The 15624-nt window shown below is 32.9% G+C and overlaps 1 protein-coding gene across 2 annotated transcripts; it reads right to left on the bottom strand.

Annotated features, from left to right (window-relative positions):
- Positions 1–293: 293 nt before the first annotated feature.
- LOC123693042 (aminopeptidase N-like) lies at positions 294–14686 on the bottom strand. 2 transcript variants are annotated; one of them, XM_045637946.1, is made up of 15 exons: positions 14546–14686; positions 11051–11247; positions 8773–9389; positions 8535–8690; positions 7684–8004; positions 7305–7488; positions 6640–6875; positions 6179–6359; positions 5423–5621; positions 4561–4835; positions 3870–4066; positions 2999–3166; positions 2507–2720; positions 2033–2180; positions 294–1768 (listed from the first exon to the last, which is right to left on the bottom strand). In XM_045637946.1, the coding sequence occupies exons 2-15, from the start codon at positions 11231–11233 to the stop codon at positions 1671–1673; spliced, it is 3177 nt and encodes a 1058-aa protein (XP_045493902.1). In that variant the 5' UTR covers positions 11234–11247; positions 14546–14686; the 3' UTR covers positions 294–1670. The 2 variants fall into 2 exon arrangements, with proteins under 2 accessions (XP_045493902.1, XP_045493903.1); XM_045637947.1 differs by lacking the exons at positions 11051–11247; positions 14546–14686 and adding an exon at positions 9739–9866.
- Positions 14687–15624: the final 938 nt, after the last annotated feature.

The following is a 15624-nucleotide window of genomic DNA, read 5'->3' as shown; positions in this document are numbered from 1 at the left end:
TAATTTTAACGGATAAGAAAAATTAGTAATGTACGTATTGCAAGGAATTTCATTTGTGAAAATTTTTGCCTTAGCACCCGCCCTTGTAGTAACTAGTTAGTTAGAGTCAAGGGTGTCAGGGCAATGAATAAAGGTCATCAGTCATATTCGTACTCAAAATAGATAAATAACGCGTGAAAGGAGCTCAAATTATAGTTGTTTTAACAAATTAAATTTGAATTAAATTCAATAATAAAGTACAGAGGAGTTTACAATTCATAAAAACGATTTTTGTATCAATAAAACAATTTTACTGTAGTTTCATTTTTTATTAGAACACATTTATCAACTTAGGCGATATTATAATTATCATACATGAATAGAATTTATGACTAAATTCGAGTCGTGTAATCGAATTATCGGCATTCGGTATCATATAAAATCATAAAAAAAAATATTTTCATTAATCAATTGATTTTAGTGCTTTAGTCCAATGTTGTACTTCTTATAATAAATAGCATTTTGTAGGAAAAATTTAACGCAATCCATAAAAAGTATTCGGAACAATATTTGTTTGAATAAATAGTTAGTTTTGTTCCTAAACCATTGGACTGCAAAAATAAATGTACCTATGCAAAAACAAGAAAAGAATTACTTATAAAAATCATTTATTATGAATTAATACAATTTAATCCTACATAATATACTTAAATGTTAAATACTCTTTTAATCTACGTTTTTGAACATTACTTTGGTTTATGGGACGGCTAACATATTTGTGTTTAAATGCAACAAAGCATAATTGAATCATCTTTAGGTAACTCATATAATAAATATTAAGAATAATACTTTATACACATGACCGCACACTAGCGTTCTTCATTTTAAGGCCTATTCAAACTACAGCGGTATCCACTACCGCCCTCTGTTCGCTACCGTACTCGGATAGGTACGCGATAAGAGTCCCTATAATATACTACGTAAGAGATTTAATCGCATGCCCATCCGGATACCGCTACCCACGGCGGTAGCAGATACCGCTGTAGTTTGAATAGGCCTTTACATTACACTTTCAGAAATACCTTTACCACAGCTACACAACAGATCAAAAAACATAAGATCTATCATGAGTATGGTTGAAAAAAGTTTATAAATAAATTTTATTGATTTGTATTCTATAATATCACTATTTATTCATCAGGTTATGTTACACATTCATATAACATAGAGTTAACCTGAGAATGTGAAAAAATATGTAGAAAAATAAGAAAAAGATTAATAACATGATGATCCATAGTTAATATTGAACTATTTTAAAGTGTAGAGATTCAAAGCATGAGAATGATTAGATTTTAGATGTATTTAGGTAAGTAGGTATCGCGAAGAGGCGATTTTGTCTTTTATACTTAAATTATACATCTTATAATATTAAGGGTGGGGAGCCAATCAATATATTACAGACTATATAAATTAAATACATTTACGACATACTCCACAGATAATGTAGTTATTAATTTTTAATCGTAAACAACTTTATTTATAAATAAGATTTCATCTTTTATTTACATTACATACATTATCCATAGAGTAAAAAATATCACAAATGTTAAATACATAGACAATAGTCTTCACAGATTTATTATCTATGGAGTACATTACAAATTCATATATTATCTATGGACTAAGTTTGTCTATCGACTGGAGGCAGTAGTGTTGCTGTCTGATATACTGATCGTTATATTCTGTGTCCACTCTGGTTCGACCGTTGTTGTATTTTGGTGTGTGTATTCTATAAATAAATAATTGTTTATTAAATACCTATACATAATTGACGATATAATAAAGCCGAAGCTATATTTTGTACAATATTATATTTGATATTTTTTATTTTTGTAAATGGAGACAAGTGTGACTTAACTTTTTCGAAATTTGTGGAAAGTTCGAAAAAGTTTTTTTAGCACAAAAATATTTCCAATTGCAAATAAGAGTTTTTATATATTTTCTTGTGCGATTTGAACTTGCATAAATTTTTGTTAAAATTAATTATTTTTACCTTGCATATAATTCTTGAACCATTCATTAATTCCCAGGGAATATTTTTTGATCCAATCAATTCTAAGATTTGCGGTGTCTACTATCTTTTGTAATGTTTGCGACATCGGCAATAGCTTCTCTTTGTGTTGTAGTGCGAATCTCTTCAACTAAACGTAATCAAACAATATGATAATTATAATATATTATGGCTAAAGACATTGCCTAAATAATTAGGAAGTGTCCATTTATAATTGTGGAAAAACAAAAGCGGATAGCTTTAAATTTTTTAAACGTTATTAAAAGGTGTAAAACTATGAGAGAGCCAGAAACATTCGCTCCTTCTTTTTTGATTTATTGATGAATATCTAATATTTATAGTATCAAAATCAAAACGAAAATAAAAGTTTGAAATACTCATTGGTAAAAAATATTTTTCGATAAGCCACCCGAATTATAAAACCAACTTTCAGCTACAAAAATTTTAAAATTTTACCTTATCCAGTTCATCTGTATCCGTTATAAACCCAAAGGACAAATTCAATATATTCGGGAACGTAAACGAGTCCATGTCATTGAAAACTTGGTAGACTCTATCGAAGTTGTCTATAAGGAAGTTCTGGGCTAGTCTGGTACTTTCTGGAGCGTCAGTATTCCATGCTAGGAGCGCGTATTGTTTGGGAATGTCGGCTAAACTCTTTTCTAGTAAGCTGTAAAGATAACGTTTGATACAATTAAATACGAGGGAAATTAGGCAAAATATTGGATTATAGGGCATAATATTTACGGTTAAGGTTGTCCAGTTTTTTAAGGTATTCGTAAAAATGTGTAATTATTCTGTGATATTTATATATAAATATTTATTAGATTATATTACAGTGCAGAAAAATGATTATATTATTTATTTATGGAAAACTAAGTTTCATTGTCCATCAAGGAAAACAGAAATTCAATAAAAAGTAGGTATACAATAAATTACTATACTCACAAGGTGATAAGCGATGCTTCTCTCGTACTGGGCAGGTTACTCATGATAAGGGTCTTAATGGTAGGATCGGTGGAATTTTGGAATATATTCCATAAGAAGTCAAACTCTTCTCGACCACCATATTTTAAGGCCATATTGTACACTAGTGAACGGAGGTAGCTAGGTATTCTGGAAGTGAAGTAATATTGTGACATAATGTATTTAAACACTGTAGGTATAAAAAAAAATATTCTATTGCAAAATTAAAGACTAAAATGACTTTCAGGCTTGGATAAAATCTATTTTATTGACTCCAGTCACAAATAGTCTGTGATTTTTTTCAGTTTACTGCATTTTTTTAATTGATATAAAAAATCAAAGAACAGTACGATATACAATAATAAGAACAACGGATACAAACTTATTAATTTTATTTTCTGTTTATAGCTTGACCGAAACCGCTGTATCGCGCCTTAGGAATGTGCGCGGCGAGGGGGAGAGTACCGACCGTTCCGTTTCTTTCTAACTTATAACTCGTGCTCTTTCTAACCCGGTCCCCACCTCACCACACATACCTACACCACCCTACAGCCACTGCGGTCAAGCTGCAGTAGTGATTTTTTTACAGAAAAAAAAAAGATTTTTAAGCTATTGCAAAGCTTCTGTCGCGGGCCTTGAGCGCGGGGACCGAATCGAGAAATTCCGTAACGAAAAACCTCACGCTTCCCACTCCGACGGGCTCGGAGGCGTGGCTTGAAGGCATGCTATGCAATAGCTTTGCCGCGGCAGTCCCGAGTGCCACACGTCTTTTTTTATTATGTATTTTGTTAATTCAATACCTTCATAAAATAAAGCATTCACTCCATTTAAGGAGCTTTTAGAAAGTACTTACGTATTATTATTAACGTCTTCTTGCGCCATCCACTTACGAAACTCGGCTTTAGCCCAGTGCAAACATCTAGGACCTTCCATCATACATTCCCACATTACAAGGTTCTCTATTAGAAGCGCTTCATTGTCATCTGCAGGCTTGGTTAGACCGTAATTCAGTTTTTCCAACTGTTTCGCTAATAAGAGCTTCATGTAGTCCTTAAAAAATAAAAAAAATATATAAAAACGGACAGTGACATTTAGCAGTGAACAGAAAATGTACTATGAGAAAGAGCCAAAACTAACCGACCACCAACTAAATACCTTTAAAGAGTTTATTGTTTGCCTTATTATTGTTTACTAGCTCTCCGCCCGCGGCTTCGTCCGCGTTTTCAAAGAAAAATCCGCATAGTTCCCGTTCCCATGGGATTTCCGGGATAAAACCTATCCTATATGTTAATTCAAGTTACCCTCTATATGTGTGCTAAATTTCATTGTAATCGATTCAGTAGTATTTGCGTAAAAGATTAACAAACACACACACACCCAACTTTCGCATTTATAATATTAGTAGGAAGGCTAGGATAGGATTCAGCCTGTTAAGTTGTTTTATCTAAAGACATAAAATTAGAAGTTTGGTTATAGCTTAAAACATACATGAAAAGGCTTTCAATGGACAATACTAGATATTAAAAAAAAAAAAAAATACTCACCTGGAAATACAAATACCCCGAAGTGGACTTAAGGGTATTTTTCAAGAATGACATATTTTCTATAAGCATTTCCCATACTATTTTCGAATCCTCCCCATTTATTACGCAGGTGGTTAAACCGAGTGCGTAACTATAGTCCAGGCGGTTTATTTTAGCCAAATTAAACGAATCGTCTATTAGCTGGGCTTTCGTTAAAGGATCGTCTATGGCACCACTTTTGAGTGCCTGACTGAGAAGTTCCCAATTCTTTTGGTCGTAGTTTACCATGTAATAGCCTTAAAGATGATAAAATAATACTAAAGTTAAAGTTTATTATCAAATATTCCTGGACATAACTCGCAATACCACCTAGTGGCGAAGGGAGCAGTCTTATTGTACATATCAACATCCAAATCATCCATCCATCTACTAGATATTGTTTGTCACAAATTATTATTTCTAGTAGTGAGGCAAATGGACCCTCTGGCACAATAATTATCGGGTTTACTAATGACTGCGCCATGGGGTCGTCATTATTATATATGTATCTACACTAATAATATTATAAAGAGGAAAACTTTGTTCGATTGTAATGAATAGGTTCATAAACTACTGGACCAATTTTGATGAAATTTGGCACAGACAATCATTAGACCCTGAGAAAGAACATAGGCTACTTTTTATTGCGATATATGTGACCGCTAGTTAATTTATAAAATCAAAGTTTGGACAGCAAAAATATGATATTTCTTCGTTTTCACTAGGAAGGACGCAAAAGTATTAACAGGATTATAAACAAAATATTTTCATATTTATTAACCTAGTAATAAGGCACAATATCGTTTAGCCAGGCACCTCATAAAATATAAAAAAAAAAACATACCAATCGCTCCCACATTCACGTAAATAGCGTGATCACTTTTCAAATTAAGTTTTTCAGTGACACTTCGATCCTTCAACCATAGTTTAGGTGTTAACGACCACTGTTCATTTGGAATATCAGTGGTAGTGTAGCTTATGGGAATCTGCCATATTTGTTTCTCCATGTTTTTGTATGGAGTAGGGCTACTACAGAAGTATTGCTGTAAGGTAAAACACAATTTACGGTAGAGAATTGGAATTATTTTCTCGATAGTAAAAGTTCTGAAAGATAAAAACAAATACATAAAGTATGCGACAGCAAAAAGGGCATATTACTTAATATTTCTGCTTAATTAGTACAGTTAATTTTGTTTCAATGGATACAAATATTCTTCTGGATCGCCTCTATTATATCTCTTTCTCGAATCCCGCCTCGTGAAAGAATTTATTTCTATTATTTAGAATTTTATTATTGAAGTGAAACTTCTTTATCGGGGATGGAAAAAAATTTAGTGTAACATTTTTTCGTTACGCGTGACATTTTTCCGTTACGCGTCATCTTTTTCTTATCCCTACCACGCGTGATTCGACGTATTTCTGTAAAATTGCATATATATGCAAATAGTAAATTATTTTTTGAAAAATAAAGTCATAAAGAAGTTTCACTTCTTACGTGTAAACATTTTTAAATATTTATAATTATAACTAAATTATTTTCAAATATTTATAAGCATTTTACAACGTTATCTTTATATTCCATAAATATTAAATCACACACCTGTTCAAAAACAACGTTTCCAGTAGCATAATCCCGTTTCACATTTACCAGTGGGTAGCCGGCCTGTCTTGTCCAGGAATTCATGAAGGACACTATGGACACATCCTTAAGAGAATCCGTGTTTCTAGTCGCTTGAGACATTGCCTTCCACAGGTCGTTCTCTTCGGCGTTACGGTATTTCCTTTTAAAAAGTAAATTTCATACATTTCTACGTAAGAAAATAGCAAGATACATATGGAAGGGAGTGGGCAAGAAATTATGGGGTGGTAACTGGTAAATCAATAAAATTTTAAAATGAACTTTTTAAATACGATGTACGAATATTTAACCCCCAAAAGGTAACTATTGCATACGTTCAAATACTTTATTAGACCAGTCATAACGATGTTATAACCCTGTTGATTTATAATAATTTAAGACATCCCATTCAAAATCCTCAACATTTCAGTTATGTTACTTACCAAGTGTCCAAATATATAGCCAAGCCCTTCAGAAACAGTTCTTCAGAAATAGTATTATTAAGCATTCTTATAAGATTAGCTCCCTTTGTGTATGATATTTCGTCGAACTTCTGCGATATTTCCGATGCGTCGATAACTTTGCGCGACACTGGGGAGGTGTTTTTTAAAGCATCGGAACGTAATAGTGACATTTTTTCGCGAGTTAACGTGACAAACATGTTCCATTCTGGTTCAATCTAAAATACAAATTCATTCTAAATAAGTAGATACGAATATACTCTAGATAAGTTCACATTCACGTATTTGCATTGACGCCGGTTGAAATATCGCTTAAAATGTCCGAGCGGCGTGGTATAAATCATTCATTCACATTAGCAAGGTGCTATTTGCGGCAGCAATGTCCAAAGTTTGCTGTACACGCTCCTAAGAAAACTCTGCCCAATAGATGCGTTGGCCGAGTTTCGCTTCGGACAATGTTTGAGCGTTATTGTGAGTAGTTGTTTATTGTACGTCAGTGGTTATTTCTGATTAAATTGACTATTCAACACAAATATATTTCAAATCGAACAAGCATTTAATTCGGGCGTTCAACCGACCAAACCAACTCTTCAGCTTATAACATTAGTAATTAGTATAGATTTAAAAATAATGTAAGTTTTCCTTACATGATTAACTCCAATATACTCCACATAGGTCGCAAAGCCCTCATTAAGCCACAGATCGGTCCACCACTGCATAGTAACGAGGTTTCCAAACCACTGGTGAGCCAACTCGTGCGCTACATCGATAGCCACACCACGCTTTTCACCCGGCACTCCCTCTACTTCGTCAAATAGGAGGGTAGTTTCTCTGTAAAATGTTAAAATTGAATAAAAAAAAGGTAATAAATATTGATCAACTGTAAAATCTTATGGATGTTGAATAAAATAAGAACGTCAAGGTAGTAAGCGCAACGAAAACATAAAATGTTAAGGAACACCAAATATTATTTAAAGTTTTCACATAAGCAGTATTGTTTTCTAGTAATAACAAATAAAAACTTACCTGAATGTAACCAATCCCCAATTCTCCATTGCACCACTGGAAAAGTCAGGTATCGCGATCAAATCGATCTTATCCAGTGCATACGGTACTCCAAAAACATCTTCATAAAAGGCCAGCAATTTAGGCGTGATACTCAAAGCATATTTAGCCTTCGATATAAAAGCTGGTCGAGTCCATATTTTAATGATTTTCGTTACATTACCCTTTCCTGTATAATTTGTTTCCAGATATTTGAAGTCGCAAATCACGTACGCAACTAAATAAGTTGACATGTCGACTGATCTTTCGAAATGTGTCCATTGCCAGTTTGGTTCATCTGGTCTGAAATAAAGCGATATTATAGTCAAAGTTAAATTTTATCCGAGAATACATTGACCATATTCATATCCCTTTATGAAGTATCTTTACGAACCTAGTATTGCAGTAAAAGAATCACAGTAGGCAGTAATAGTTAATTTATTAGGTACAGTATGTACTTATATTAAAATTCATTTATAAAACAATGCCCATATCTGCAACTATCGAAGCTAACAATATCAAGGAGTATTTATAGTCAAAGGAAATAAACGAACACGATACGTCATGATAAGCGGCACACGCTGTGTTTACGTTCATAGCAATCAGTTGCGGATATTAAAATATTAAAATAAGAATTCGAGTTTTGTAGACTTATTTTAATTTTTTTTTATTTCAAATTGTAATCTTATACCTATGAGTATGATCATTAAAAGTATGAACATGTCACTTTTTAGTTTTGATGCTTTGGCTAGGCTTGATTTTTAGTTCAAACTCACAAGGATTTGAGGTAACAAGCTGGAGATATCTATATTATCTAAGAAATATTTACTCACATTGGTTCTTCCGTAGATATTTTCATGTTGGATAGTACAGACATGTTCTGTGGATGTGCAATACTGATTTCAAATTTAGCTTTAAATGCAGGTTCGTCAAAGCAAGGGAATGCAGCTCTGGCGGAGGTCGGTTCAAATTGAGTAACAGCCATTTGTCTGTAAGAAAAAAGTTTAAATTAACTCACAATATATTGTATCTTCAATTAAATGTCACTAGTTATAAAATAAAATAATTTACCGTATCTCATTATTGGAATCTTTATAGGTGCTTTTGTAAAACCCAGTTAATGAATCACTTATATTTCCTTTAAATGACAGCTTTAGGGTGTAGTCTATGTTCGGCACAAGAGAGGAAGCTAACTTCAAAATGAGCCTATCACCTGAGTTTTCAGTTATTGATGTTATTTGTATATTTCTTACGTTGCTATGAATTACTTGAGTATTAACAGGAGATATTGTAGAAGGCTCTAGTTCTAAAGTGCTGTTTAGTGGAAAGTCTGTCACATCATTACTTGTCACATTTTGTGGTGTAGATTCTGTTGTGCTTTCATTAACTTCCCGTTTCACTTTACTTGACTGTATTGTTTGTACATTCTCATATATTTGTTCAGTCAATGTTGCATTCTTGTCAATTATAAGGCCCTTTGAGTGCAAGATAATTTCTTTGACTTTTTCATTGGCTTTTATTGTTATGTAGACATCCCCAGTGAAATTAGATTTTTCTAAATCAGCCTTTATCTTTAATCTATAAAAGCTGGGATGTACTGATTTTGGAAGTCTCAAGTCAGCTGCCACGGCATTGCTTTGACCGAAAGGTTCTGTTTCATCCCAGAAATCTCCTGAATTTTGTGAAATCTGAAATTCAAAATATTATTTTGAAAATAAATTACCCTGATAGGCTGAAACATATTACAATGTTATGTTTTGATTATGTATAAGTTGTCTTCTGAATATGAAATGATTTCCATTTTATTAGAAAGATTTAAAGCAATAATAATGGAATTTCCCAAATAAACGAGATATTAAGCAATAATTATTAGGTACAGCTGAATTTAAATATTTGTATTTATTTTCCCTATTGTTGTTAAAAATTAAATTAATTAGGTAATTGTTAGGTATTACATATAAATGTAATGTAATGAAAGGAGTAACTACCATATTAATTAATTTAAAAAGTTTGGCAATTTTAAAATTACATACTCACTGTTTTAGTATTACAACCCATCACCAAAATTAAACTTATAATAAATACAATATTTGGCCACATCATGTATATCATAAGGCAGTATCACAGTTATGTAAATTAAATAAATAAAATAATTATTTATTAAAATAAATATAATATGGGAGCATTATCTCTTAATACGGTAGATCATATTCATATATATATACATATATCAAAATATTCTATAAATTTTTAGAAATTAACTTTTGAATTCACTGGGTCATTGATCTCAATGTATTATTATTAATTTTAAGAGACGTTGTTGACAAAACCACAGGACAAAACGACAACAAATCCAATACTGAATTTTGATTTTTGAATGACAATTTGACACTTGACAGTTGGTACCATAATTGGTAGACATCAAACATGACTTTAAAAAATATGTGAATTTGACATAGCAAACTTTTTATCTTCATGTCAAAGGCCATTTTAACGTGATTTTGTATTGCTAAATACGTAATAGCTATGTTATAATTTAGTTCATTGATAAGTTTACTATTCAGTAGAAAATTGTAAATGTTTAAATGCTTAGCATGAGCATTAAATTTATAGATGGGATTTGTTTGGCAAAATGAAACATTTAAGAATGTTAATTCGAGGTTGTGAAAGAGGTATAATTAATAATCTACATTCTACACGTCTATCAATTTCAAATATTTCCCAAGTAGCTTAAGGCTTTTTTTATATAGGTATACCAGGGTATACCCAATGCCGACAGTAGGTAGTTAACAATGAGGGTAGAGTCGAAAGTTCTAATGGCGCCCTTTGAAGAGGGAATCCATATTATCATTTTTATAAGATACTAGCGGTCCGCCCAGGCTTCGCCCGACATATTAACGTTCATTATTTATTTAGAACCATCCTCGTACCTGCTACAAGGAATTTATTAAAAAAGAAATAATCGAATTCAGGCCATCCGTTCACGTGCTATGACCAAGGAAAACGGGTTTCATTTTTATATATATATAGATTATTTATCATATTTTAATCCTTTACTTCTAGTAATTAGTGAATACAACTTCACGAAATGAAAGTTATCTATGAAAGTTACTTTTCTGCAATTTACAATTATGATCATTGAGATACAATCTAAACTGTTATAGTATTGCGAGATGCATCTTATGCCTAGAGCCTTCGCACCATTTATTCTATACCAGAACCGGTACGGATATATAACTAAAATAAGTTGTACTATCAGCTGAGATGTCGTAGAAATAAGAAATTTAGCACTCTTAAGAAACAACCAGCTAAAAAGTAAAAATTAAGTTCTTTATCAAGTTTTGTTTACCTTAAAATAAGTGATGTAGTATACTATAATTCCGACAAGTGCAGCTACCAATACTGCACATATTACAAAACTAATGCATATGCACGTCGAAATAAATATGCCGCCTTTTCGACCATAATGAATGTTTGGATCACCATGGGTTTCGTATGCCAGGAATTGTTGGCGGCTGTGGGATAACGACATGTTATCAAATCATTCTGAAACAGAAATAAATTATATTTTTTTTTTTTTTTTTTTTTTTTTTTATTGACGATAGGGAAGAGCTTGACCACAATCTCGCCTGATGTTAAGCTGAGATGTGGTCTAAGATGGTACGCGCTTCCCTAGAAGGTACCTGTTCACTCTACGCTTGAAGACCCCCATATTGTACTCGTCGGGGAACACAGATTCAGGAAGCATGTTCCAGTCCCTTGCGGTTCGGATAAAGAATGTGGAATCGAACCGCTTAGTCCGGGTACATGGAACGTCCACCATATATTTAAAATAATGCAAAACTTAAGCGTTTTAACAGACGAACGGCAAGTTGCGAACGGCAGAGGCTACTTCAGCCGTCTCCACAATACGTCGACGTCAGTCGTCGACGCGTCTGCGGCAGCAGTTAATATGTCGACGGCTGCCGTCGACAGGCAAAAACTGATGCCGTCAAACGTCAAACGCTTGCAGTTTGCCGTCAGCACAAACTGCAACCGTCGTCACCACTTGTCGCTGAAGTAGCCTCTGTCGCTCACAACTTGCCGTTCGTCTGTAAGAACTCTAATTAATAATTATAAAGTATATTTTATGATGATTGATTAAAACGTTTTTTTAATTTTTTTTTAAATAGGTAAATGTGCGAAGATAGGTTTTAAAAAAAAATTGACGTCAAATGATATTATGTATTTGTGTTAATGGTACGAGACCTAAAAGGGCTGATAGACGTACGAACTTTAAAGTCGCGGTTTTAAAGTTCGCGTACTTACTCGGCTCGCGGCGGTGACAGACGTGCGAGCCAAGGCGGGCTTCGAGTAAAATTTCAAACATGTTGGATCGTCAACGAACTTACTCGACGGTTTTTAAGTACGCGTACTTGGGGTGACACACGAGCGAAAAAGGTCGTCGAGCCACAAGTTCGCGTACTTACTCGTACGTCTGTCACCCCTTTGAGACTTCTAAAAAAAAAACAAATCTCTGCCCATTCTCTGCCGTTTGTGTAATAGACCGTGTACAATGTACACATCAGAAAAATATGCTTGTCCGATTTACAATCCGCTCCTTGACGAATCTTATGTGGGTTGCGATAAAAGTTATAACGTACAATTAGTTATGTTGAAGGTAACGTTATTTGCCTAAGAACAAGTACCTAATGTCCGTAACAAAATGTCTTCTCATGTTGGGATAATTTTAAGTTTTATTGTTTGTGATCAAAATAAATCACAGTTTGCTTTGTTTGCACTTTTGTATTAATATTGTTGATAACGATAACACATTGAGGTTATTGACTGTTGCACGCTATCCATACTAGGTACCTAATGTAAATGCGAAAAGTGCGTTTGCCCGTTGCGCTTTCACGGCTAAGCCACATTGCAAGTTTAGATGAAATTTCAAATGAGAATAGTTTAAGAGTCTGTAAAGGAGCTACTTTTTATATTAAAACAAGTTTCAAATATTGAGTCAGTAGTTATGTAATTTCTGTCCGCGGGTGAAACCGCAGAATAAAGCTAAGCCGATGTGATAATACATTTTATATTGTCGTCAAAAGTATCAAATACCTAGTACTACACAAATGTATGTAAGATGTATTATCTATTGTGTAACCGTAAAACAAAAACTGGAAATAATTATGGCATGATGTCACGTCATTATTATAAATTAGCAAACATATTTTGTAATAGTTATTTTAATATAGTAATTAAATTAGTGCGCAATAAGTTAGATAAAAATTCTGCGAAATTCAGAGATAATGACGGAGCATAGATAGTCATGTAAAACATTATCAAATATAATAAACTATACCGTTAATTTATGTTTAAACGATGATTAAAATGATTCATTTTTAATTAGTGTTACCGTTGATTAGCGATAAACTTTAGTTGCGTTCGTAGTACCTATGCCATATTTATTTTAATATGTATTGCTTTATTTCGAATGCACTAATTGATAATAAGTTGTAAACTTAGTTACTTGAATATAAGAAATAATCCAAGTATTTGAACAATTTACTGGAGATAAGTGGTTGATAGTCTGAATAATTAGGCTACTGATAAGGTTGTTAGTACAGTAGGGTGTTGACTGGTACCTAGTTGATGTTGCGAACAATGTAAATAGGTTTAAGCAATAAACAAACAATCGTTTCAAAAGAATAGAATATTAATGTTTCGTTATGGTATAGTTTTCAGGAGGACTTCTGCAGTTTAACTGGGCTTAATATTATAATCTTCGAATTGTTTTCTGAACCTCACTTGCAGTTTAATTTAAGGTACCTACTAATTACCTAATTTCTTATTATAACACGTCAAATACATATATTGAAATGGTATTGTCCTATATACAAAGGTACCTATACTATCTGTAGTACAGGCATGTACCTATAAAATCGCTGGTGCCTATACCTATACGATTTAAGATTTTTTTAACTAGAATCGAATCCAGGCTCTCTGGCACAGATAATAAAGTCTAATATATTATATTCTTTATGATATTGTGATGGAAACAAAAATGCACTTGTTTTACTTCTGCCCGCGGCTGGTGGGATCTTCGACAATAGAATGCTCTTTGCAAATGATGCGGGTTTTGTGAAAGGGCTGGATATGATATTCGCATTTGTGTTGCCTGGGCTGTTGAAGTATGAAATAAACTTTTGTTTTTTAATAGTTGATGTTCTCTGCGTTTAGAAGAATCGGAAGAGGATTTTTATGTTTTTGAATATGAATAGGTACCTAATGGAACAGATTTTTTTGGTTTTTGAGAGCAGCGAAAAAATGGTGGCTCGATTGAAGCCGAGGTGTTTGCATAATGTAAACAGTTTTGTTATTGTTAGATACCGAAATTTGTCTCCGAAATAATGTAAACAAACAATGCATTTAAAAGGAAATAAGGAAGTTTTTTGCAACAAAACATCGTAGAAGAATCAAGATACCGGTTAAGATAACGTCTGTGATTGAGCGCTTGTAAATGAAGTTAGTGAATAAATTGGGTATATTAAGATACCATAATATAAAAGTACGAACTACCCTCATTGTTGCAAAAGCATATTGGACTTAAGTAAGAAAACTGTTATGAATTTCAATGGATTGTTATCCGAGTCGATGATTTTTGATGTTTATAAATCTTAGATGCATGGATGTGGCTAATCCGTGAAAACAATGTTTTGTAATTTCAGAATAATTATTGTTTCAACTCAACAGGCATGACAAATAGTCAATTATATCACCGCGAGTTACTTTGAAATATCCTTGAAAAATATGATGATACGCCCACAAAACGCGGAAGGTGTGTGCTATTATATAACATAATTACCGTAATCGAGTATCCAAATACCAATGTTAATTGCACAAGATAAACTGTCACTGTAAGCACTTCACTGTATTATTAAAAAGAAAAAAAAAGTAAATTATTGTACGAATGTGTCAAGAGTTGCGCGCGCAATACCGATCTATGGCGATATGCATGCTCTCGGAGACGTACTTTACCTGATACTGGCCAATTAACCGCGACCCGTGTTTTTTGTAATACGAACTCTAAGCACCTGGGTATAAAGTTTTCAATTACCTTACAGCGGCTCAATTTACACTGTTCATGAAGTAACGTTTGCGAGCGCGTGTTTAATTTGATTTTAACGGCAGCTTGCGTTTATTAATTTTTAATTAGTATGTTAGTCATAACTTTTTGTGTTTTCTTTCAGGCAGTTAAAAGAATTTTCATGAAGCTTTGCTGGTGTACCTAGATGTGGATAAAATAAAACAAACAATGTAAAGATGACGAAGGTTCCGTAAACATGAAGACAAGTTTAGTTACATTATACATATACCTACCTACACATAATATGTTGCCTTGAAGACGCGCACTAGGTATATTAAAAACAACAAAGTTTAATTACATATTACATGACGTCATAGATTACAGGTAGGTAAATTTAACACATACCTACATTTTAAATGGCACCAATTTTATACCGTGTCTGTTGTTAGGAAAACATCTGATAATAATTTATAAAATATTTATAGTTGATGTTGTTTTTAACCATTAACAAACTACTGACAATTTCTTGCATGGAATTGAAATGGCATATTATCTAGATAAGCACAAATTCCAATAAAAAATAGAATGTGGGGGACAGAAATCAAACTTATCGAGAACGACAGCGACCGCGACGGCCGCGGCCGTGTTGAAAACTATTAATTAACAGAAACAGACTTCATGTAACTAAATAATATTGAGCAGTGCAATACAACTAATATTAATTATATTAGCAATAATAATGTATCCCAAGAATATGTTTCAAAAAAGCTATGTTTTTTAGGAATACGTAATACAATAATATTTGCTATGAGAATCGGTGACTACTTAGTTTACAAATACTAGCGGCACCATAATAT

The sequence above is a fragment of the Colias croceus genome, chromosome 7 (genome assembly GCF_905220415.1).
Source record: "Colias croceus chromosome 7, ilColCroc2.1".
In the NCBI taxonomy this organism is placed as follows: domain Eukaryota; kingdom Metazoa; phylum Arthropoda; class Insecta; order Lepidoptera; family Pieridae; genus Colias; species Colias croceus.
Note: the sequence above shows the minus strand (reverse complement) of the source record. Positions and strands in the feature narration are given on the sequence as shown.

Coding starts and splice junctions, on each gene's coding strand:
- LOC123693042 (XM_045637946.1), bottom strand. CDS start 11,233: ATGTCGTTATCCCACAGCCGCCAACAATTCCTGGCATACGAAACCCAT. Junction 9,390..11,050: donor ACTACATCACTTATTTTAAG/GTAAACAAAACT, acceptor TTTGAATTTCAG/ATTTCACAAAATTCAGGAGA. Junction 1,769..2,032: donor GTTCAAGAATTATATGCAAG/GTAAAAATAATT, acceptor ATTTATTTATAG/AATACACACACCAAAATACA.